Source organism: Scyliorhinus canicula, chromosome 5, assembly GCF_902713615.1.
Source record: "Scyliorhinus canicula chromosome 5, sScyCan1.1, whole genome shotgun sequence".
NCBI lineage: Eukaryota > Metazoa > Chordata > Chondrichthyes > Carcharhiniformes > Scyliorhinidae > Scyliorhinus > Scyliorhinus canicula.
The window spans coordinates 225,406,079-225,430,639 of NC_052150.1; the positions used below are offsets into that span (position 1 = coordinate 225,406,079).

The window sequence follows — 24,561 nt, forward strand, 5'->3', positions numbered from 1 at the left end:
CCGCTTTGGAGTGGGCGGAGCATCCAAAAGTGGTGCCACCCCCCGATACGGTCGGGAAATGTGATTCTCCGGCCGTTCGCCGAACATGATTCCGACGTCGGCGACCGGAGAATCCAGCCCATGGTTTCCGCCGGTGAGATCGTATTTTCTGACTTACCACACCCCTTGCAAGTGATGTAATGAGGTTCATGCCCACAAAGGGCAGGAATCCCATTTGAATGCACTTCAATATACTTATTGAGACTCCTCCCCGCCACATGATCCTCCCTCACTGAATATTCATACCTCACCAGCACGGTTACCTCAGAAAGGCTTACAACAGGTTCCAAAAATCCTGAATCAGTTGAGGCGATTCCCCCGCGGGGATGTAGATGTTTATTGTTTAGCTGCCTGGTTTAGCTCACTGGGCTAAATCACTGGCTTTTAAAGCAGACCAAGCAGGCCAGCAGCACGGTTCGATTCCCGTACCAGCCTCCCCGAACAGGCGCCGGAATGTGGCGACTAGGGGCTTTTCACAGTAACTTCATTGAAGCCTACTCGTGACAATAAGCGACTTTCATTTCATTTCATTTGTGAGTGGACCGGAGGGGAGGGGGGGGGGGGGGGGGGGCTGGATGTGGGATTGTTGGTGGATGAGAAGGTGTGCGAGCGGGTGACGACAGCCATCCGGGGGTAGGTGGAACACACTACCCCCGGTGTGGGAGGCACTCAAGGCTGTGGTTAGGGGAGTTTATTTCAATTCGGGCGCACAGGGAAAAGGTGGAACGAGCAGAGATGGCAAGGTTGGTGGGAGAGATTCTGAGGGTGGATAGGAGGTACTCGGAGGCTCCGGAGGCAGGGTTGTTGAAGGAGAGGCAGAGGCTCCAGATGGAGTTTGGGCAGGTGTCTACGGGGAATGCAGTAGGGCAGTTGCGGAGGGCCAGGGGGACAATGTACAAATACGGCGAGAAGGTGAGCAGCAGGCTGGCCCACCAACATAGGAAGCAGGAGGCGGCGAGGAAGACTGGGCAGAAGGACGGGATGGAAAAGGTGGTCCTGGACTTGGTGGGGGTGAAGAGGGTGTTTGAGGAATTTTATAGGAAGCTGTATGAGTTGGAGCCCTGGCCGGGGTTAGGGGGAGGGAGGGTGGGGTGGGGAGGGTGGGGTGGGGAGGGTGGGGTGGGGAGGGAGGGGTGGGGGGGGGGAGGGAGGGAGGGGTGGGGGGGAGGGAGGGGTGGGGAGGGAGGGGTGGGGGGAATGCGGTGGTTCCTGGATGGGTTGGAGTTTCCCAAGGTGGATGAGGACATGGCGGAGGGACTGGGGGCCCCATTGGGTTGAGGGAGCTGTTATCGAGTTTGTGGGGTGATGTAAGCAGGGAAGACCCGGGTCCGGACTTGGTTCCCGGTGGAGTTTTCTAAAATGTTTTTAGGGAATCTGGGGCTGCTGCTGGCCAAGGAGAGGGAGGTGTTCCCCCCGACACTATCGCAGACGTCTATCTCCCGGATACTGAAGAAAGATAAGGATCCGGGGCAGTGCGGATCCCACAGTCCGATATCGTCGTTAAAGGCAGATGCTAAGTTCCCGGCAAAGGCGTTGGCTTTGCGAATTGAGGATTGGGTCCCGGGATAGGTGAGGATCAAACGGGGTTTGTGACGGGGAGGCAGTTGGCGGCAAATGTGAGGAGGTTACTCTGTGATTATGATGCCCCCAAAGGGGCAGGAAGGAGGTGACAGCGGCGTTGGATGCAGCAAAGGTTTTCGGCCGGGTGGAGTGGGAATATCTGTGGGAGGTGATGGGGCAGTTTGGGTTTGGGCAGGGGTTTGTGGATTGGGTCTGATGCGACCATCAATTCAACCAGAGACACGAGTTGGAGTAAACTGTGGCTTTAATTGGCTTACAACTGAGCCTGCCTGCGACTGTGCTGAACTGAGGGCGGACTCGCAGGACCGCAGCACTTATACTTCCTGAAGGGGGCGGAGCTAAGGGCGGAGCCCTGTACATGCTCCTCATCTCCCCCTGTGGGCAGAGCCGCGCAACGGCTCACAGATGGAGCCCACAGGGACACAGTAATGTACAATGTGAATTATAGTGGTTACACATTCACCACAGGGTCCAATTGCTTTATAAGGCGCTGGTAGCATGTGTGCGCATGAACTGGGTGAGTTTGGGATATTTTGGGTTGCACCGTGGGACAAGGCAGCGATGCTCGCTCTCCACGTTGCTGTTGGCCTTGGCTGTAGAGCCATTGGCTACGGCGCTTAGAGCGTCGAGGAGTTGGAAAGGGATTGTGCGGGGTGGGGTGGGTCGAGCACAGGGTTTTGCTGTATGCAGAGGACCTGTTGTTATATATTTTGGACCCACTGGGGGATATTGACAGAATTAAAGGGATTTTGGTTGGTTTTCCGGATACACGCTGAACATGGGAAAGAGCGAGGTGTTCCCGATGGAGACCAGCGGGCAGGAGACGAGGTTGGGAGAGCTCCCATTCAAGGTGATGGGGGCACGTTTCAGGTACTTGGGCATTCAGGTGGCACAGAGCTGGGCGCAGCTGCATAAGTTTTTGGTTCAGTTGGTGGAGCAGTTGAAGGGGTATTTTACGAGGTGGGATGTGCTGCCATTGTCGTTGGCAGGACGGGTGCAGACAGTGAAGGTGACGGTGCTGCCAAGGTTCTTGTTTATATTTCAGAACCTCTTAACCTTCGATCCGGAGTCATCTTTTAAAAAGGTCAATGTGTTGATCTTGGGGTTTGTGTGGGTAGAGAAGACCACGCGGGTCAAGAGGGCGTTTTTGGGACTGGGGCGAAGAGGGGGACGGTTGTCACTGCCGAATATAATAAATTCCTACTGGGCAGCTAACATCGCTAGGGTTAGGAAATGGGTAGTGGGGTTGGTATGGGTGCGAATGGAGGTGGCTTCTTGCAGGGGAACATGTTTGGGGCATTGTTTGTTAGGCCTCTGCTGGTCACGCTGGCCAGGTACTCCACATGCCCAGTGGTGGTGTCGGCCTTGAGGGTATGGGGATAGAGAAGCAGCTCCTGAGACTGGAGTGTACCCTGGTGTGGGCACCGATTTGTGATAACCATAGATTTGCACCGGGGTGGGGGGGTGGGGGGCTGGATGCGAGGATTCGGAGGTGGCGGCAGGCGAGGATTGAGCGGTTTCCGGATCTGTTCCTAGCGGGCAGCTTTGCGAGCTTGGAGCACCTGGAGGAAGAATATCAGCTTCCCGGTGGGAATGGGTTAGGTACTTCCAGGTCCAGGATTTCATGAGGAGGGAGGTTGCCGTCCTTGGAGCTCCAGGAGAAGGCGCTGTCGACGGACGGGGTAGGGGAAGGGAAGGTGTCCGAGGTTTATGAGGAGCTGATGGACAGGGAGGGAGCCCCGATAGGAGATGTTAAAAGGAAGTGGGAGGAGGGGCTCGGGATGGTGGGGGGGTGAGATGGAGGTCGGGATGTGGGAAGAGATCCTGCGGAGAGTGAAGGTGTCCTTGTCGTGTACAAGGCTCAGCCTTATTCCGTTTAAAGTAGCTCACACGGCAGAAATGATGGGTGCGAGGATGAGTAGGTTCTGTGAGGGAGCAGAGGACAGGTGTTGATGGTGCACGCAGAGGCCTACGAACCATGTCCATGTGTTTTTGGGGTGTCCGAAACTGGAGGGGTTTCCGGCAGGGGTTGACTCGTAATATCCGAGGTGTTGGGGGTAAAGGTGGCCCCGGGCTCAGGGGTGGCAACATTTGGTGTGTCGGAAGACCCACGAGTCCAGGGGGCGAGAGAGGCCGACAATTTGGCCTTTGCCTCCCTGACAGCCCGGAGACGGATTTTGCCTCGGTGAAGGGACTCGGATCTGCTGATCCGAGCGCGGGAATGTGGGTGAGTGACCAGGCGGAATTCCTGAGGAGAAGATCAAGTTCGTCATGAGAGGGCCGGTTGATGGGTTCGCACGGAGCTGGAAGCCATTTATTGTCTTCTTTAAGGAGGATTGAGGTTTCAGCAGAGGGGAAATGAGGAGGGGGGAATAAGGGGGTTAAAATAGGGAATGCAGGACAGGAGATGGGGAATGGCAAGAGGGAGCGGTGTTTATTTATTATGTTGCTCAATTTTGAATCTGCCCTTATTTGTTGTGTTTGTTTATATAAATGCCTTAATAAAATATTTTAAAAAAATTAATATTACAACCAAAAGTATAGCTGCAGTACCTTTGGAAAACCTGTAGGGGGAGGATTCTGCATTTCAGAGACTTAGGGTGGAATTCTCCGCAAGGCCCGACGTCGTCGTGAAACCCTCGCCCCCTATTCTCCCCCCTCCCCGGGGGGGGGGGGGGGGGGGGGCTAGGAGGGCCGTGCCGTAAATCTCGGCCGCCGGGAATGACGCGGCCGGCGCGCCTAATTACGTCAACCGCGCATGCCAAACCGCGCATGAGCGGTTGCCGCCTTCCCCTCCGCTGCCCCGTGAGACGTGGCGGCTTGATCTTGCGGGGCGGCGGAGGGGAAAGAGTGCGTCCCCTTGAGACGCCGGCCCGACGATCGGTGGGCACCGATCGCGGGCCAGTCCCCTCCCGAGCAAGGCCGTGGTGCTCACACCCCTCTCCGCCACCCACAAGCCACAAACCAGGTATTGCCGGCATGTTCACGCCGGCAGCGACCAGGTGTGGTTGCCGCCGGCGTGAACCGGTCGGGAACGGCAGGCCGCTCGGCCCATCCGGGTCGGAGAATCGCGGGCTGCCGTGAAAAACGGCGAGCGGCAATTCTCTGAGCGGCGTGTCCCAAAACCCGACACGCCATTTGGGGGGGGTGGGAGAATCGCGGAGGGTGCCAGAGCGGCCCTCCTGCGATTCTCCCACCCGGCGTGGGAGCGGAGAATCGCGCCCATAGTGCTCCCCCAGCGGAGAATTGGAACATTTTTACCCGATTGCAAGGAGCTCAATTCCATCCATGTAAATGGGACAGCACACTGCCCAGGTGCATATCCCGCCCCATGTCCCCATTCCCCAGCTGAGGGATTCGCTGGGGTCGGGAATCCTGTCGGACAGCCTGGAGCAGCTTTTAAGTGCTCCACTCACCCCAGACCCGCACTGCGCTTCCTTGATGCAAACCTCCACAGGATGTTGGACGCCCTTGAGGAGAAGTGGGACACCCTCTTTCCCAGCGTGGGGCGGAGACAACAGCCAGCTGTACAGAGTGAAGCCTGGGGTGAGGTTGTGGAGGCTGCCGGCAGCGTCAATACCTGAATCAGCATGAAACACACAAAGAAGATGAAGAACCTCCTTCCAGCTGTTATGGTGAGCAACTATCTGTGTGCCGCCAGCACCACTACCAACCTTGATCTCTGACATCTGCCCACAGAGACCTATATGTCAGTAACACTGCACCTGCCAACATGTCTCTCAGAGCCCACCCTCCGAGAACACACAATACCCTTCCATCTTTGGCCGAGCACCTTGCCCACATGCACCACCAGCTAGAACCCCACCCCCCCAACTTCCAGCGTCTCAAAACACCCCGGAGCAGACCTCTGGGGAAGACACTGACCTCTCGGCATTGCTTTCACCAGCACCATTAGCCAGTGCAGAGACTACCACCTTAGTGGGTAATGTTAGGGCAATGGGACAGAGGGTCTGAGGGCCCAGGGGGTGTGGGGGGCGTGGGTGGCAGGGTGGCGGGGAGGGAGGTGGTGGTGGCGATGGAGCTGCTGGTCTTTTGGCCTCCTGCTCAGCCAATTGGGAGCTGATCAACCTCTCCCTCATCCAAGGAGGCTTGCTGTTCTTACCCCCCCCCCCCCCCCTCCAGCATGTCGCCCCGCTGCCGTGCAACGTTTTGCAGGATGCTTGACACCCTCTGGGGGCTGTATTGGAGAGCCCCAACAGAGCGGTCTAGGCTGTGCCCGATGCACCAGTTGATGATGCTCCTGGTTGCTGAATGAGCCTGGTTATAACGCCCCTCCGCCTCAACCTGGGGCCTCCCCATCAGCCATGGCCTCAGTGCATAGACCATGTCACCCACTAGCCAATCCCTCAGCTGAGGGAATGCCTCAAAGATGCCAGCAACCTTCAAGTGTGCATAATGTATGCATCCTGCAAGTTGCCTGGGTATCATGCACAGACGGGCATGATGGGCAGCAGGGCGCAGACCCTGTCGAGCTGGTGCCCTGAGGGTGACGTGCATGCCATCAATAACCCGGTGGACCTGCGGCATGTCAGCAATAGCAGTAAATCCAGCAGCCTGGACATCCTGGTGGGTCTGTTCCTGGTTAAATTGGATATAGATAGCTGCCTGGGCGAAGAGGGAATCCGTGATATCGCAGATGCTCCTGTGTGTGGACGTTTGCAAACTCCCACACATGTCACTGCTCAAGCCCTGAAATGAGCCACAGTCTTGGAGTTGAGGGGGGCCATCAGTTTGACAGCCACCGAGAGTGACTGTCCCCCTCCTATAATAATCCCCTAGTCTCCACATTCCGGCGCCTGTTCGGGTACACAACAGGGAGAATTCAGAATGTCCAATCCACCTAACAGCACATATTTCGGGACTTGTGGGAGGAAACCTGGAGCACCAGGAGGAAACCCACGCAGACACGGGGAGGACGTGCAGACTCCGCACAGACGGTGACCCGAGCCGGGAATCGAACCTGGGACCCTGGAGCTGTGAAGCAACAGTGCTAACCAGTGCCGCCCTTTTTTTTTTGTGTCAGCTCCTGCATCATGCAGGCTCTTTTCAAGGATGGAACTCCGTGCACTGTGTCATTTGCCAGGGCTTCAATGCTGATCAAACCTCAACCACAGATAGAAACCTAGCTCATCAAGGACCCGTATAATTGAAGTGCCAAAAATTAAGCTTCAGCTTCTTTGAACCAAAGAAAACAGTTTTACAATAATCAGACGACAAAGACTTGCTCTGAAGAGCCCTCAGATTGGACTGGAGGCATTCATTTTGTTTCCTTCTCCAGAGATTTCATAGAATTTACAGTGCAGAAGGAGGCCACTCGGCCCATCGAGTCTGCACCAGCTCTTGGAAAGAGCACCCTACCCGAGGTCAACACCTCCCCCTATCCCCGTAACCCAGTAGCCCCTCCCAACACTTACGGCAATTTTGGACACTAAGGGCAATTTAACAAGGCCAATCCACCTAACCTGCACATCTTTGGACTGTGGGAGGAAACCGGAGCACCCGGAGGAAACCCACGCACACACGGGGAGGATGGGCAGACTCCTCACAGACAGTGACCCAAGCCGGAATCGAACCTGGGACCCTGGAATTGCTGTGACGCAATTATGCTATCCACAATGCTACCGTGCTGCCCTTGAAGATGGAGACAGAATTGCTAGATTTTACCAGCATCTTCTGTTTTTATTTAAGTCTTACTCTGGGATGGCTTCTCTCACCCTCCTTCCCTGAAATTAACTTGAAATGAAATGAAAGCGAAAATCGCTTATTGTCACAAGTAGGCTTCAAATGAAGTTACTGTGAAAAGCCCCTAGTCGCCACATTCCGGCGCCTGTTCGGGGAGGCCGGTACGGGAATCGAACCTGCGCTGCTGGCATTGTTCTGCATTACAAGTCAGCTATTTAGCCCACTGTGCTAAACCAGCCCCTTGACAGCTCTGGAGCTGCGGATGGACTCACTTTGGAATATCCACGATGCTGAGGAAGCCTTAGATAATACTTTAAGCGAGTTGGTCACACTGCAATTAAAGAGTTCTGAGGGCGATACGAAAGATCATCGGTGCCAATTAGTCTACAGGTGGAATTACTTTTAAATCATTAATAATTCAACCTTGGCCAGGTACTCCCCACATCCTTCCAATCCTCTCCCTCATACAGTTCAAAGTGACACCTGAATCTTAGCCTCAGCCTCCTGGCCTCCAGTTTGCAGATCTACTGTATGAAGTGAGTCTTGTATTACCACCTGTGAACTATCTCATAGAAGCAGTCAATTTTCATCATTTCAAATAACTTCTCATGGAATGTTTTAAGGCTATTGGAAATTATGATGGTCACACTTGAATTGTAAGTCAAGGACGTGTACAGAAACTATAAACTGGGCAGCCGTTTCTTAATATTTTTAATGTGCCGAGTTTGAACTCTACCTCTATTCTCTGTCAACAGAGAAGATGATCCGAGACGAAAGAATGCTTGCAGGCGGTAAGTTAGTGCATGAGGGATGTTGATATCAGGAACGATGAGATTAGGGAAATCAAGTGCTTTACAGAGCTCAGAAAAGACAAAAAGGGAATTCCATTTAAATGTTTTAAAGTGATTTATTTTTGTTTAAATTTGGAGCACCCAATTATTCCTTTTTCCAGTTCAGGGGCAATTTGCGTGGCCAATCCAGCTACCCTGCACATCTTTGGGTTGTGGGGGTGAAACCCACGCAAACACGGGGAGAATGTGCAAACTCCACACGGACAGTGACCCGGCACCGGGATCAAACCCGGGTCCTCAGCGCTGTGAGGCAGCAGTGCTAACCACTGCGCCACCGTGCCGCTTAAAGTGATATTTTTTAGATTTTTTTAAAACGCAGATGCAAAAGGCAGCTAATATGATACTTAGGCATTGAAATTCTTTTCACAACCAATGCAAGGAATAAGGAATTTGTTAACCTGCTGTGGCCATAGATAAATGTGTCCCACCCAATTGGCCAGCAGGCCCCAGGACTCGCCAGGCACTCAAAAGGCAATGACCTTTCACCTCGGCTGTGACCACAGAACGTTAAGAAATAACAGCAGCATTTTTGAAGGTTAAACATTTTTGTAAGTCAAGAAAGCTGAGGAATATTCACCAAGTACATGGATAGGTTTATCAGCTGATAATCGGCAAGTTATTTTATAAAATCGTAGAATGATACAGTACAGAGACACGCTGTTCGGTTCATGGTACCTGCGCTGGCTGTTTCGTAGAGCTATCCAAGTAGTCGTATTTCCCAATTATTTCCATATAGCTTTGTACGTTATTTATTTTTAAGTATTTATCCAATTTTCCTTCGAAAGGCACTGTTGAATTGGCTTCAAACAGCATCACATTGCATTTCACAATATATACAAAAATAAAAACAACGAAGGTCCATATTCCAGCCATAACAGAGAGGTGCTCCATCCAACTGTGGAAAAGTTTGGAAATTCAAAGTCTTACTCCAGAAAAATGTATTCCATTTTTGTGGGGCAGGACTTCAATCGGGCTGGGATTCACATATTCACGCATGATTCTCCACTTTCACACACAAATTTATTGGCACTGTCAATCTGTCAAAGAACTGTCAAAGAACCATGACATAGCTGTAAAACTTTCAAAGGGCTGTCAAAGACCTATGAAAGTACTATAACGCTGTCAGGGAGCTGTCGGAGGTGTCAATGAACTGTCAGAGCTGTCAAGATGCATGCGATGGGCTTGCATGGGGGAGTTAAGGTGCAAAGGGTGGTTATAAATTACCATGATTTGTCATGGGGCTAAAAAGGACTTTGAGGCGTGGGGGACAAGGGGGCATCAAGGACCATGGCGTAATTGTAGCATGTGTTCTCATGGGAGGCATGAGCGGCCAAGAGGGGTGTGAGGTAGCACAAATTGGCTTGGGTGTGGAATGGGGCATCTGTGGGTTAGGTTGAAGGCTTGGGATTGCTTTTCATGACAATTATTTTTTTATTGCATTCAAACAAGTGCCCGAGCCCAAAGGCAGCTCTTCGGCCCAGTCTTCCACTACACCTCACAGCCTCTGCACTCATTCCAGCGGCAGTAGGCTTGATTTCCAATCCAGCACCCCCCATACCCCCCACACTCCCCCCACCCCACCCCACCCAGTGAACCCCCTCCCCAGAAAAGCAGGCCTAACGTGGGTACAATCTGCAGACATTGATGCTATAAATGATTCTGGTTAATTGATCATTGAGCCTTTTATTATTGTGTCAGTTTTAGGAATATTTCAAAGACTTTTCAGACTTGTCAATGGATTACTGATTCTGCGTACAGTGGATACTGTTAAAGGAAGCTGCACGGGGGGAGGGGGGCATTGGAAAGGCAAGAAGGAAATAAAGGGGCCTGCAAGGGATATGGGAAAGATGAGGAGGCGTGGAGATGGTTTGGGAATTATAAGGGGACAGGGACAGGGCGTAAGAGAAATGAATGGGAGGTCAGTGATGTGAAGGGTTTCGTAATCATGGTTAAAAACAGGTTAATGTCTTGGTATGTGGAGGCAGAGATAATAGTCTGCCCGCTTCACTGTCTACTCAGCCTCATCAAGTGCAGCATAATTAGAGGCATGGATCGGTCAGCCCAAATAGGGCAATTTTTGTGTTATCTATTCCAGAGAGTCTTTTCATTTTCTTCTTACAACACCAGGTTAAAGTCCCACAGGTTTGTTTCAAACACGAGCTTTTGGATAGCCTTTATGTTCTCTGCTCCCAATCCCATTGCCATTGAAGTGTGAAGGTGGGATTTGGAAATCCATCAAGTTGCCCAACAAGAATAAACGGTGGAGGAAAATCCCTGGCGATGGATTTAGGGACTCAATCAGATGATAAGCAACCTCATTCCATTTTCTTTCTTTTTCGAAGTCCTCATATCTCAGTGGCAGGCACTGCAGTTGAAGAAACTCCAGGCATGACAACCTAGTTTGGAAGCCCATTGCTTAACACAGAACTTTTTAGACTAAGGCCGCAATTCTCCGCTCCCCACGCCGGGGGGGGGAGAATCATGGGAGGGCCGGGTGAATCACGCCACACCGCCCTGGCACCCCCCGCGATTCTCCCACCCCCACCCCCCCAAAATGGCGTGTCGCGTTTTGCGGCACACCGCTCGGAGAATCGGCGTTCGCCGTTTTTCCCGGCGACCGGCGATTCTCCGGCCCGGATGGGCCGAGCGGCCTGACGACCCCGACCGGTTCACGCCGGCGGCAACCACACCTGGTCGCTGCCGGCGTGAACATCGTGTGACAGGTAAGTGTGGGGCCTGTGGGGGGGCGGAGAGAGGATCGAGCACCACGGGCGTGCTCGTCAGATGTCTGGCCCGCGATCGGTGCCCACCGATCGTCGGGCCGGCGTCTCTGAGAGACGCACTCTTTCCCCTCCGCCGCCCCGCAAGATCAAGCCACCATGTCTTGCGTGGCAGCGGAGGGGAAGACGGCAACCGCGCACGTGTGGGTTGGAGCCGGCCAACCTGTGCATGCGCGGCTGACGTCACTTAAGCGCCGCCAGCTGCGTCATTCTCGGCGCGCTGCTTTGACTCAAGCGTCACGGCCCGGCGCCCGAGATTCGCGCAACGCCGCTCCTAGGGGGGGGGTGGGGGGGGGGGAGAGAATAGGAGGAGAGGAGCGGCCTCCGACGCCGGAGTGAAACACTCCGGGTTTCACTCCGGCGTCGGCACTTAGTCTCCCTTTGGGAGAATCGCGCCCTAAGTTTCCCAAATTATCTTCATCTTTGATGGACCTGTGGTCAGATTGGCTTCTAATAAACACAACTTCAATCACGCAACAGATATCTGGGTCTCCAACGGATATAAATTTACATTCCCCGCAAGGAAGTCCTTTAACAGTCCGTATCAATGAAAAATGGCTGATTTGACATTACTATAACTGTGGTTTGATGGCAGTATTCAATGCTTGTTTGCTGTAAACATTTAACTGTTTCATAATCAGAACTGGAAAGGCACAGGGCTTCAGGCCTTCATCGAACAGCAAGAGTAACCTGCCCTGCCAACCGGTTGGCAATACCGGCACCACCACCACCAGCACAAACAAGGCCAGCAGGTAGAAAAATATACATTTGGAGGAAAGCCGCTGAGGCGGATTGGAATAAAGTTAAACCAGCGAGCGAGATAGGAATTGACCCAAGGCCATCGGCGTTTACAGTGAATATATGTTATTTGTGATGGGGGTCAAAAAACAAGAATGTTTAAAGTTGCCGATGCCACAAATATTGTAGTCACTGTAGGCAAGTGTGACAGCCTGTCCCACAAACTCATTGGGAAAACAGGAAGATATCGTTCTTTCACAACTTCATGGTGTCCCAAAGTGCTTTGCAGCCAAATTTGAAGTGTCATAAAATGTTAAAGAAAATGCAGCATCCAAATTGGGCACAGCAAGATCCCAAAATCATCAATAATGTGATGTTCATCACACAATCTTTTTTAATAATGCTGATTGAAGGATAAATGTTGGCCCGCTCGTCTTCAACAAAAAAGCACTTCCAACTGTGCAGCATCCCCTTAGAACGGCCAGACAGGATAACCCGCTCAAGTTTGTATGAATGCGATTTGGCAGTCGCAGCTTTACGGCTTGGCAATAAGAATATTTCCATCTCGACCCCCCAGCTGAAGTGAACAATGAAAATTGCTCATTGTCACAAGTCGGCTTCGAATTAAGTTACTGTGAGGAGCCCCTGGTCGCCACATTCCGGCACCTGTTCGGGGAGGCCGATACGGGAATTGAACCCGCGTTGCTGGCCTGCCTTAAAAGCCAGCGATTTAGCCCCGTGTGCTAAACCAGCCCCCAATTCCTCGCAACACAAATCCCAATGATGGCCAGCTAATCTCTTTTTTTGGTGCTTTGGTTGTGAGGAATCCGTTTGCCGTGACACTGGTCGGATTCCTTCAATGTGAGGATCTTTAACATCCAGCTGAACTGCCCAAAAGATGTTCAGTTTCTCATCTGGAGGATGTCAACTCACATTAGCATGCAGCACGGCATTCCCTAATTGTTGGTGTTAAATCCCATGCCAGATTATGTCATCAAATCCTAGTGGGGCTTGAACTTTCCTTTAATTGTTCAAATGAGGGAATAATAACGAGGTCAAAATTGTCACCGCCATCTATTGATAGCAATTCTAAGCTCTTCGATTTATTTTTGTGTAGAAATATAATATTGACGACTTCCATTCTTTCCTTTATAACTGCTTCAAAAGGCGCTGAAGCTGAAACCCCATCAACAACCCCAACAGCAGCCCCAGGTTCTGGTGCTCGACCAAAAACCAGGTCGATACCATGTTCAAGGTTGCGTACACCTCTGCCAGGTAAGTAGTGATAAAAGAACATTTTATTCACTTTATAAAGATGTTGTAGCTTCAGCAAAGATTCAGACGGTATTAGCAGTCAGAAGTTTTAATTGGACTTAATTTCCCATGATTTTCTCATGCCAGTCCAAAACTTACATGGGGTCCTGGAGACGCTGTGGATCTTTACCATTGACGATGCGACCCGGGCCTGAAGTGTTGACTTCAAACATATCCCATTTTAACTGCAGCAAGGGTCTTATCCCATAGCTGGAAGTCACACATTTCTGAAGGAACTATAAATGCTTGTGAAGGGTGATGCGCGATCAGTTGAACAAAGACTAGAGTCGGATACAACTGAGGCTTTATTGCTCTAAGATGTGCGGCCTCCCACAGCAGCTGACCAAATGGCTGCCGCACGGAGGACACACATTATTTATACTCCGCCTACTGGGCGGAGCCAGCAGGCAGGGACTACCGGCGAACCTGTAGTACTGGTGCGACCATACATGATCTAATAAAGGTGTAACAGTGGTTTACCACAAAGGGCCGATAATGTCTGTAGAACTCAAAGAGAAAATGCTGGAAAATCTCAGCAGGTCTGGCCGCATCTGTAGGGAGAGAAAAGAGCAAACGGTTCGAGATCAGATGACCCATTTGTTATCTGGACTCGTAAACGTTCACTCTTTTCTCTCCCGACAGATGCTGCCAGACCTGTTGAGATTTTCCAGCATCTTCTCTTTGGTTTCAGATTCCAGCATCCGCAGTAATTTCCTTTTATATTATGTCTGTAGAACTGTTAGGGTGTGAATTTATTTAAATCCCCAGCCCTTTAAAAAAAAAACACAACATGCACTTGTCAATGAGAGGGAAAAATTTGCATATTTTACAGTATGATTAGCGGGCTTAACTTCTATCCTGACCGTATGTTTCCACCCACCCATCATGATGTCACACAGGCTCGAATCACTACTGATTGTCAGACGTGAAACCCGGTCGTGATAACCAATGCCGGGTGCGCACAGCGAGGGTGGTGCGAAACATGGCCTAGAGCCCTGGGCACTGCTAACCCGGTGGTGTCAACCTGGCAGTGCCACGGTGGCAGTGCCAACCTGGCAGTGCCAAGGTGGCAGTGCCAAGGTGGCAGTGCCAGGGGTGGGCCCTCTGAAGAGCCCCACTGGGGGTTTCCCATATGTATGGGGACCTGATGTTTGTGAGGGGGGGGGGGGGGGCGGATGGGTGCCGCCAGTGGGGCGGGCCCAATGCCTGTGAAGGAGGGTGGTGCCCCCCCCTCCTAAGGGGTGGGTGGGCTCGTCCCAACACTTCTGCGGGCTGAGTGTGCTTTGTAAAGGGAGTTTGGGCTTGAGCCAGTGATGAGGACCTGGGATTATTTCAGTGATGGAGAGTGGCTGGTGCTGCATGTGATGAGGAGAGGGGAGGCTGCCCCAATGGCTGTGGGGGGGGGGGGAGGTTGGGTCACCCTGATGCCTGCGCGGTGGGGGGGGGGGGGGAGGGATGCCCTGATATTTGCATTATGGCGGGTGGGCTTCCCTTTGAAGATGCACCGCGATGTTAAACACAGCGAGTACAGCCTGTGTGCCTCACACCAGTTTTCCCGCCGGATCAAACACTTTGCACATTTTTCAGAAAATTCTGCTTCTTTGCTCTGCAACTCTGCTCAAAAGAAACAAGACTGGCTCGCATGACACACTTCCCTTCTAATGATGTCAGACTGCTGTCTCTTAAAAATATATTCTAACAGTCTTATTTCTTTTAAAAGACACTTATCCCTATCCCAAAGTGTTGTGACTATCTATGATACATGTGTATGTTTTGTTACCATTGCACAAGTGCATAGAACTGATGAATCAGTGAATGTATAAAGCATAGAGGTAATAATCTGATGGTGCATCCAGATCTGGTAATGTTCACGCAGTCTGGAGGTGTCTTTGATTGCGCACGGCGGCCTGTGGGATTGCCGTTCTGGAATGTAGTTCCTAATTTCATTAGTGATCTCGGCCAGGATTCTCCGATCCGAGTTGGTCCAGCCACCATTGCCAGCTAGAATGCAGAACTCAGCCCTAAGCCCAAACTCCATTCACTGCGACGAGGCCGGAGAATCCCACTGGTCTGAATGGACGGAAAATTCAGACCTTTGCCCCAAGTTGCAATAGGACTGTCTGGTGATTGGGAAGCTGGAATGGATCTGATTTATCTTGGCTTGTGTCTTACCCTCCTAGTGCCTTTGCGTGGAATTACTTTGCAGGATCTGGGTTCCATACAAACCTTTGGCACCTTGGCCGGTTGCCACAGACCGTCTGTGGGATCCTGGATGTGAACATTTTGTCTTGACTGTAAACTTGTTAATTCAGTACCCGCGTTTTTAGCATTCACGGTGGTCCACATTTCTTGTTTAATTGTAAACGTTTCTCCACAGTTTCTGGGAGGGGACAATGCATACGAGTAGGTAAATGTCTGCCAAGCAGGGGGCTGGATTTCCCCAGAGGCCAGCGGTTTCCCGTTTTGGAACGAGGATGCAATCTCCAGAGGAGACGAACCCAGATGGAGATGGGTGTGTGAGAGTGAGCCGCGATGTTACTTAAAATGAATGACGTGCAATGAAACGAAATGAAAATGGCTCATTGTCACGAGTAGGCTTCAAATGAAGTTACTGTGAAAAGCCCCTAGTCGCCACATTCCGGCGCCTGTTCGGGGAGGCTGGTACGGGAATTGAACCGTGCTGCTGGCCTGCCTTGGTCTGCTTTAAAAGCCAGAGATTCAGCCCTGTGCTAACTTGAACTAATAGTATGTTAGATCTGTGCGAATGTGCGATGGGTTTATGAATCCGGGCATTAAGAATAAGGAATGATGGACTTGACTTGACGGTACAGATGAGATCATTGGGAGTGGTCTCTTTTGAAGGGCGTTGGCGTTAACCGCCACAGCTACCACCTCTCAATCCGGAGTGATGAGCTTGGACATCCAGCCATTATGGGGGTGGAGGTAATTGTCGTGGGTCTATGCGTCATCGAGCAAGTGACCCAGTGAGGTGTCATTACATTTGGGGTCATCTCTGGCCTGAAGCAATCCTGGTCTGCAGACATGAAGGAGGCTGTGCTCCAATGTGCTTTAACTATGAAATGAAATGAAATGAAAATCGCTTATTGTCACAAGTAGGCTTCAATGAAGTTATTGTGAAAGGCCCCTCGTTGCCACATTCCGGCGCCTGTCCGGGGAGGCTGGTACGGGAATCGAGCCGTGCTGCTGGCCTGCCTTGGTCTGCTTTAAAAGCCAGCGATTTAGCCCAGTGAGCTAAACCGGCCCCTGTGATGCTCGGAGCGAGGAAATGGCGAGGTGATGTCAGAGTGGCGAATCAGGGGGCTGCTTGCCAGTGAACCGGGGGGTTTCACGTGGATGAATGCACTGTGTCAAATGCAAAATTGCGCACAATTCCATCGGTCATGCGTCCTGATGTCATGGCGCACAGTTGCAATAATTAGGTTGGCGAGCTGGCGTGTGTGGAAGTCGGACCCCTGCCCTTTGAAACATATAAAATTATGAAGGGAATAGATAGGATAGATGCGGGCAGGTTGTTTCCACTGGCAGGTGAAAGCAGAACTAGGAGGCATAGCCTCAAAATAAGGGGAAGTAGATTTAGGACCGAGTTGAGGAGGAACTTCTTCACCCAAAGGGTTGTGAATCTGTGGAATTCCTTGCCCAGTGAAGCAGTCGAGGCTCCTTCGTTAAATGTTGTTAAGGCAAAGATAGATAGTTTTTTGAACAGTAAAGGAATTAAGGTTACAGTGAGTGGGAGGGTAAGTGGGGCTGAGTTCACAAAAGATCAGCCCAGAGCAGGCTTGAGGGGCCAGACGGCCTACTCCTGCTCCTAGTTCATATGTTCTTTTGACAATAAAGGGCCAATTAAGGCAATTAAAAAGCCTATTGACCTCGATTTTACATTGCTCCTGTGGCAAGCATGAAAGGCACAGGCAAAGCGAGCATGTAGACAATCCGTTTTTCACAATGTCACCCATGCACAGGATTAAAGGTTTCCACAGCAGTGTCATTGAGAATATGTGGTGAACGCCACTAGTGATATATTATATGTATTACGGCACTGCCCATATATTAGAGGTGCAATGGTACATCCCTGCCTGATGGCTCCGCCCAGTAGGCGGCGTATAAAAGTGTGTGCTCTCCGGCGCTGCAGCCATTCTGGTTCCAGCTGCAGGAGGCACAACATCTCGTTCAATAAAGCCTCGATTGTTCCACCATTCTCGTCTTGTGGTAATTGACGGTCCATCAGAATAGTGAAGAGTTTAGGAGATAGTTTGCTGCTAGTTGCTCAGTGAAACTCGATGGCTTTGTCTCTGTTTTAGCTTCAGTCTTTGTATTGCTAGCGTTAATTTCGGAACTCATCGCTCGTCTCCAGGGCTCCTGGAGGATTCAGACCATCTGGCCACCGGACAGCTTTCTGTTTCTCTCTACTACAGCGGTGGGAGCTGCTCCGAGGGGGAAGCCAGAGGAAGGTGGGAAGAGGAGACCAGGTGCACGCATGCAGCATCCAAGAAAGTGACCTGGGGGAGAGTTGCAGGCACATGGGCTGCAGGGCAGCAGGGAGTACAAGGGGGAAGGAGCCTCAGAAGATGCTGCTATTCTGCTACCAGAGTACACGGGCTGTGATCCAGATACCTGAGCATGCCAGCGGCGCAGTTCCAAAGGAGACGCTCCCTCTCCATGGAGACCGTGACTTCCATTTGGCAGATGCCGATAATCTCCAATTGTGTGGGAAGCCACCCCATATGCCAGCTACTCTCAACTTCTATGCCTCTTTCCAGGACTCAATGGGGATCTATGTGGGGTGCCCCAAACTGCTGCCCACCGTTGGGTCAAGCTGGTCATTGATGCTCTGGTCAGGTGGCTCATGATGTTTATTCATTGACGGATGGATGAAACCAGCCGGACTGAGCGTGCCAGAGGCTTTGCTGCGATTGGAGGGTTACCCTGCATCCAGGGTGGCACGGCTGCACTCATATAGCCATCAGGGTGCCAACAGGAAGGGCTTTGTGACCAGGAAGGGCTTCCACTCCATGAATGTGCAGATAGTGTGTGGCACAGGGCGGAGATTCTGCAAGTCTATTCAAGATACCCTGGCGGCTCCCATGATGCATCCATCGCCTGACACTCACAGGTGTCAAGGCGGCTCATCGTTGCTGGGTGACAGGGCTATCTACTGGAAAGGTGGTTTATGATGCTTCTCCAGTACCCAAGGTCAGAAGCTGAGGAAAGGCGACAGGAACTATGTCTCCACCAAGGCGGTAACAGAGATGACCATTTGTCTGCTGAAGATGAGGTTCAGATGCCTGAACCATTCAGGGGGAGCACTACAATACTCCCCAACAGCATGTGCTTCCTATAGTCGTTGTGTGCTGTGGTCTCCATAACCTGGATCTGGCAAGGGGGGAACCAATAGACAGTGAGGATATCAAGGCAGCTCCACAGACCTCAGATGATGACTCCAGTGGTAGATCAGAAGAGGAGCCCAGGGAAGAACATAGTGAGGGCATGGAGGCAGACGTCTGGAACTTTCATGGGGGCAGGTACATGATTGAACGCAACTTCAGATATGCTGCCAACGCACTGCTTCCACCTCGTGCCAGGGGCACTTTCTCCTTAGCAGACCCTTACAGTGACCTGCTCCATTGACTGCAAAGTCCACTCAGTATCTGTGCAATATGGGGCGGGATTCTCCCCTACCCGGCGTGACGGAGGGTCCCGGCGTAGGGGAGTGGCGCCAACCACTCAGCCAGCCCCGCGCCGGAGCGGTTGGCACCAGAAGACTGGCGCAAAAAACCGGCGCCCCCGGCAGCGGGGCTGGCCGAAAGGCTTTCGCCGGTCGGCGCATGGGCCGGCAGTGACGTCAGCGGCAGCTGGCCGCTGACTTCACTGCCGGCGCATGCGCGATGTGGGTTTCTCTTCCGCTTCCGCCATGGCGGAGGCTGTGGCGGCCGCAGAGGAGAAATAGTGCACCCAGGGCACTGGCCCGGAGTCTGAGCGGGGGGCCCCGATCGCGGGCCTGGCCACCGTGGGGGCACCCCCCGGGGTTCGATCGCCCCCTGCCCCCCCCCAGGACAGGGCCCGCTCGCGCCACTGATCCCGCTGTTCCAGAGGTGGTTCAAACCTCGGCGGCGGGAGAGGCCTCCCAGCGGCGGGACTTCGGCCCATCGCGGGCCGGAGAATCACCGCAGGGGCCTCTCCGATCGGAGGGGCGAGATTCCCGCCACCGCCACTTCCCGGGTGGCGGAGAATCTCTGCCACGGCAGGGGCGGGATTTTCGGCGGCCCCTGCTGGGGGTCGGAGAATTTCGCCCAAGGTTTGTAGCCCTTAATGTCCAGCATGGCCTGCACTTTTAAAGCAAATGAAGCATACTTAGACCATTCACACAAAAGTAGCATTTATACGCACTTGGCAATTACAGACAATGAACATAATATTATAAGGTGTTAACCGTTGCACCAGAATCACTACTTAACAGATAGTGGCAGAATGGAAGATTACCCATGAAAAGTCGCCCTTGTACTCAGAGTGATTTGAACGTACATTTACGAGAACTGCGTCTTGGCACATGTGGCAGCGGCTTTGAAGCCAGAGGCCCCAAACCGCGTCATGACCACTGTTCTGGGCTGTTACCTCTGCCCAGGACATCTTGGTCAGGTGAGGTGCCCTTCTCCAATGGCATCAAAATGTCCCACCTGATGCTGACCTCCGGTGTATGGAGGGGGGGGGGGGGGCGGGATGGGGGGGTTAGGTCAGACAGAGTGCCCACTCGACTTGCTCTCCCCCCTGCCCTGCCCACCCAGGGCCGAGGCCAAGGCTGCAGAGAAAGGTAAGGTCAGCAAATCTCTTCCGGACATTGGGCCACTAACCAACTCCCACTCCCACCTGGACATTACGATCACTCACGGGACACGTTTCACACAGGGCGGGTCTTGATTGGCCAGCCAGCATGAAATTGCGTCACTAATGTGATGTCACCCCGGGAGCAGATTCCACATCCACTCCCGGGCCCCCCCCCACCCACCCGGCATGCTCAACCGGCAGGAAATTCAGGCCTGAAGCTCTGGCACAGGCCTGAGCAGCCTCCTTCTGCATCGTAATTTTTCTATGGTTCCTACGTTTCTATTGGTAAAGTTGAGGATCCCTTTTGCACTCTAATAGCTTTCTCAGCCTGTCCTGTCAGTGAATCTGTTTTCAGCGATGTTTGTTGAGGGAAAAGTATTTTCTGGGATCTTGGGTAAATTCTCGACTCGTGATTCAGTGTTGGTGTGGGATCGTGAACAGCTTTTCCAACTGTCCAAAACTGATTCAACGTCTGGAATCATAAAACTGTCGCAGCACAAAAGGAGGCCATTTAGTCCACCGTGTCCATGCTGGCTCGCTGCAGGAGCAATTCACTGTGTTCCCTTCCCCCACCTTTCCCCACAACCCTGCAGATTTGTTATCTTCAGATCATGAACCAATTCCTTTTGAAAGTCATGATTAAACCTGCCTCGGTCACACTCTCCGGAAGTCCATTCTGGACCCTAACCACTCGCTGGGTGAATATGTTTTTCCTCTTGTCTCCATTGCTCCTTTTTTGCCAACCACCTCAAATCTCTGCCCCCTGATTCTTGACCCTTCCACCAATGGAGCAGTTCTCCCCTCTCTGCTCCGCCCAGTGCCCTCGCGATTTTGTAACCTCAATCACCTCCTCTTTTCCAAGCAAAACAGCTTCAGCCAATCACGTAACTGAAGTCAATGTACAGTATTCCCTCGGTATTGATGTGAAATGTCAGTTTAGATTACAATCACCAGTCCTGGTGTGAACTTTGACCTCCACTTTAATTGTTTAAATGGGTAACGATTATTGCTTCCATGTTTTAATAGCAACACTCAGAATCTTTACTGCAGCAACAACTATGTATCTTCTCTCATGTCGCTACATAGCCAAAGACACAACCAGGGGAGTCATTCAAAATTTGGCACCAAGTTGCCAAAGGTGATGATAGGACTGGTGATCAAAAAGTTGATGTTGATCAGAGTTACGTTTTAAACAGTGCCTGCTAAAGAAGGAGAGAGATTTTGGAATTTGTTTTAGGTACAAAAATAGTACTGACGTCTGTGCTTTATTACAGCTTTGAGGGCCGTCAAGGAGGTACTTCAGTCGTATCAGACTGAGAGTAATATTCCGCAGTCATGTCCATTCAGGCCGAGACCTTGTAAGTAACAGAAATGAGACAAAATGAGGGTCACGTGAAACATGGGGCTGGATCCCCCGTCGGCAACCTCCGTTTGGCTGGCAGCGCACTCACGCCGGCGGTTTTCCCGACGGTGTGGGGGTGCCCACAAGGGGAAACCCCATTGGCCAGTTGCTGGAGCGGAGAATCCCGCTGTCGGGGGGGGGGGGTGGGGGAAACGGGTGCAGCGGTACGGAGGGTCCCGCCCATTTCTAGCGACGCGGTTTGAATGAAGGCTCAGTGGTGCCCAGCACAACTAGCAGAAATTTGCATTTGAAGCTCAGTCGGAGATAATCGTTCGCACGCCCAAAGTCTTCCCGTAGAACCACAATATATTGTACAATATGTGGCTTCCAGGATGAGCAATGAATAAATTTGTCCATTAATGTGGACTGAAAATAGTTAAGGATCTAACCCTACACTTTAATTTCTAACTGACGGGCCAGCAATTCTCAGAGATGAGCTTGCTGCTCGCCGGTGGGACAGAGGTCCTGCCCATGAACACTTTCTGCAGGTCGATGGCCATTTAATGGACCTATCGGTGACCCAGGCTGATGGAAGGCGTGCTCAGCCCTGACTCCTAAGCCAGGGGCCATAAAATCTGCATAAAATCTAACCCTCCATATCTGAACCCTGGAAGTTACAAGTTGTGATGATTATAAACCTCAGTAATTCCACACTGTATTGTACCACATGTATTGAGCCTGTACTCTGTACCGGATTGTGTGTAATCGCGCGGCCCTGCCCATAGGGGGAGATGAGGAGTTTGTACGGGGCTCCACCCTTGGCTCCGCCCATGGCTCCGCCCATGGCTCCTCCCCCAACCCGAAGTATAAAGATCAGTGCTGTGAGCCTGCTGCCAGTTCATCTGGAGTTCATCTCGTCACAGGCAGGCTCTGTTCTAAGACGATTAAAACCACTGTTCACTTCTAACCACGTGTCGCATGAATTGATGGTCCCATCACAAGTGTAATGATAGAAACATGGATAATCGGGAAGAAGGAGGCCATTTGACCCTTTGAGCCTGATTAGGCACTAAGAGACTAAGGGAGAAGGTCTTCATCACAAATTAGTGAGTTTTGGACGAAGAAGGGCATTGGCGTCGTCAGAGCCTTAAAATTCAGAAGCCTAACCCAAACTGTCCGCAGTCCTTCCACCTTCTGATTGTAAATGTGGCAACAATAACGTCAGGACATACAAGGAACAGGCAATAACATACGAGGAAACAAAACTATGAATTAAGGCCATTCAGCCCATCCAGCCTGCTCCACCATTCAATAAGGTCGCGACTGATTTGATTGTAACCTCGACCCCACATTCCAGCCTTCCCCGGTAATCCTTCATCCTCTTACTCATCAAGAATTAGAACATAGAAACTTTAGGGATTGAAGGCAGACAAATCTCCAGGGCTTGAAAATCTTCATCCCAGAGTTCTTGGAAAGTGGACCGAGTCATTTTCCAAAATTCTTTAGACTCTGGAATGGTTCATACAGATTGGATGGTAGTGAATGTAACCCCGCTACTGAAAAAGGGAGGTAGAGAGGAAAACGGGGAACTATAGACCAGTGAGCATTTGGCAAGCAGTGGTGTAAATAAGACAAAGTCAGCATGGATTTATGAAAGGAAAATCATGCTTGGCAAACCTACAAGAATTTCTTGATGATGTAACTGGTAGAGTTGACCAGAGAGAAACCGGTGGATGTGGTTTATTTAGACTTTCAGAAGGCTTTCGACAAGGTCTCACATAGCAGATTACTATGTAAAGGTAAAGCACATGGGATTACGAGTAGTATCTTGAGATGGATAGAAAACTGGTTAGGAGACAGGAAGCAAAAATTGGAATAATGTTTTTTTTTTCTGATTGGCAGGCAGTGACTAGTGAGGTATTGGAGGGATTTGTGCTAGGACCCCAACTGTTCACATTAGATATTAATGATTTGGATGAGGGAACTAAATGTATTATCTCCAAATCTCAAGATGATACAAAGTTGGGTGGGAGGGAGAGCTGTGAGGAGGATGCAGAGATACTTTAGTGGGATTTGGACGGCTGAGTGATGTGGGCACATGAAAATGAAATGAAAATGAAATGAAATGAAAATGGCTTATTGTCACGAGTAGGCTTCAATGAAGTTACTGTGAAAAGCCCCTAGTCGCCACATTCCGGCGCCTGTTCGGGGAGGCTGGTATGGGAATCGAACCGTGCTGCTGGCCTGCTTGGTCTGCTTTGAAAGCCAGCGATTTAGCCCAGTGAGCTAAACCAGCCCAACATGCATGGCAGATGCAGTATAATGTGGATTAAATTGAGGTTACCTGCCACGGTAGGGAAAACTAGGAAGGCAGATTATTATTTTAATGGGTGTAAATTGAGAGAGGTGGATACTCAGCGAGATTTTGGTGGTCCTCGTGAATCAGTCCCTATTAAATAAGCGTGCACGTACAGCAGGCAGTAAAGGAGGCAAATGGTATGTTGGCCATCATAGCGAGAGGATTTGAGTACAAGAATAGAGATGTTTTACTGCAATTGTATAGGGCATTGGTGAGGCCACACCTGGAGTATTGTATGCAGGTTTGGTGTCCTTATTGAGGAAGGATGTTCTTGCTATGGAGGGAGAGCAGCGAAGGTTACTAGGCTGATTCCTGGGATGGCGGGACTGTCATATGAGGAGAGGCTAAGTCATTTACGATTATATTCATTGGAATTTAGAAGAATGAAGGGGATCTCACAGAGACATACACAATTCTAACAGGATTAGACAAGGTAGATTCAGAAAGAATGTTCCAGGTGGTGGGGGAGCCCAGAACTAAGGGTCACAGTTTGAGGATAAGGGATAAATCTTTTAGGACTGAGGGTGAGGAGAGATTTCTTCACCCAGAGGAGAGTGGTGAATCTGCGGAATTCACTACACACAGAAAGTAGTTGAGGCTGAAGCATTGTGTCATTTCAAGAAGGAGTTAGATCTAGGTCTGGGACTAAGGGGATCAAGGGGTTTGGGGGGGGGGGGGGGGGCGGGATCAGGGTATTGACCTGGTCGATCAGCCTGATCATAATGAATAGCGGAGCAGTCTCGAAGTGCACAGTCTTCCCCTTATTTAAACCTGGTCACCACTATTCTACAACTAACTAATGTCCTTCGCCATGCATTAATCCCCAGCCTGTTGAGGTGTAATTCCCTCCAGCCCAAAACTGGCCTGAATACCCCAGAAATCTGGAACAGTGCAGCCAAGCTAAAAGCTCATATCCCACTGGGCCTAAACTCACCAGTATATGACACTGGGAGGAATCCAGACATTTTGCATCCCACTATTTGATTCCACTCTAGCTCCTGAAATGTTGACGGG

At 51.3% G+C, this 24,561-nt stretch overlaps 1 protein-coding gene across 4 annotated transcripts in view; it reads left to right on the plus strand.

The window, feature by feature from the left end:
• The window catches only part of LOC119966626 (golgin subfamily A member 6-like protein 22), a 287,183-nt gene that overhangs the window by 188,046 nt on the left and 74,576 nt on the right, over positions 1 to 24,561 (plus strand). For 3 of the 4 annotated variants that reach the window (XM_038798630.1, XM_038798631.1, XM_038798632.1), the window contains exons 27-30: positions 8,079 to 8,114; positions 11,596 to 11,706; positions 12,860 to 12,967; positions 21,121 to 21,204. In XM_038798630.1, the coding sequence (XP_038654558.1) occupies positions 8,079 to 8,114; positions 11,596 to 11,706; positions 12,860 to 12,967; positions 21,121 to 21,204 (339 nt within the window). The remainder of the gene's footprint in view (positions 1 to 8,078; positions 8,115 to 11,595; positions 11,707 to 12,859; positions 12,968 to 21,120; positions 21,205 to 24,561) is intronic. The other variant, XM_038798633.1, reaches the window with a different exon arrangement.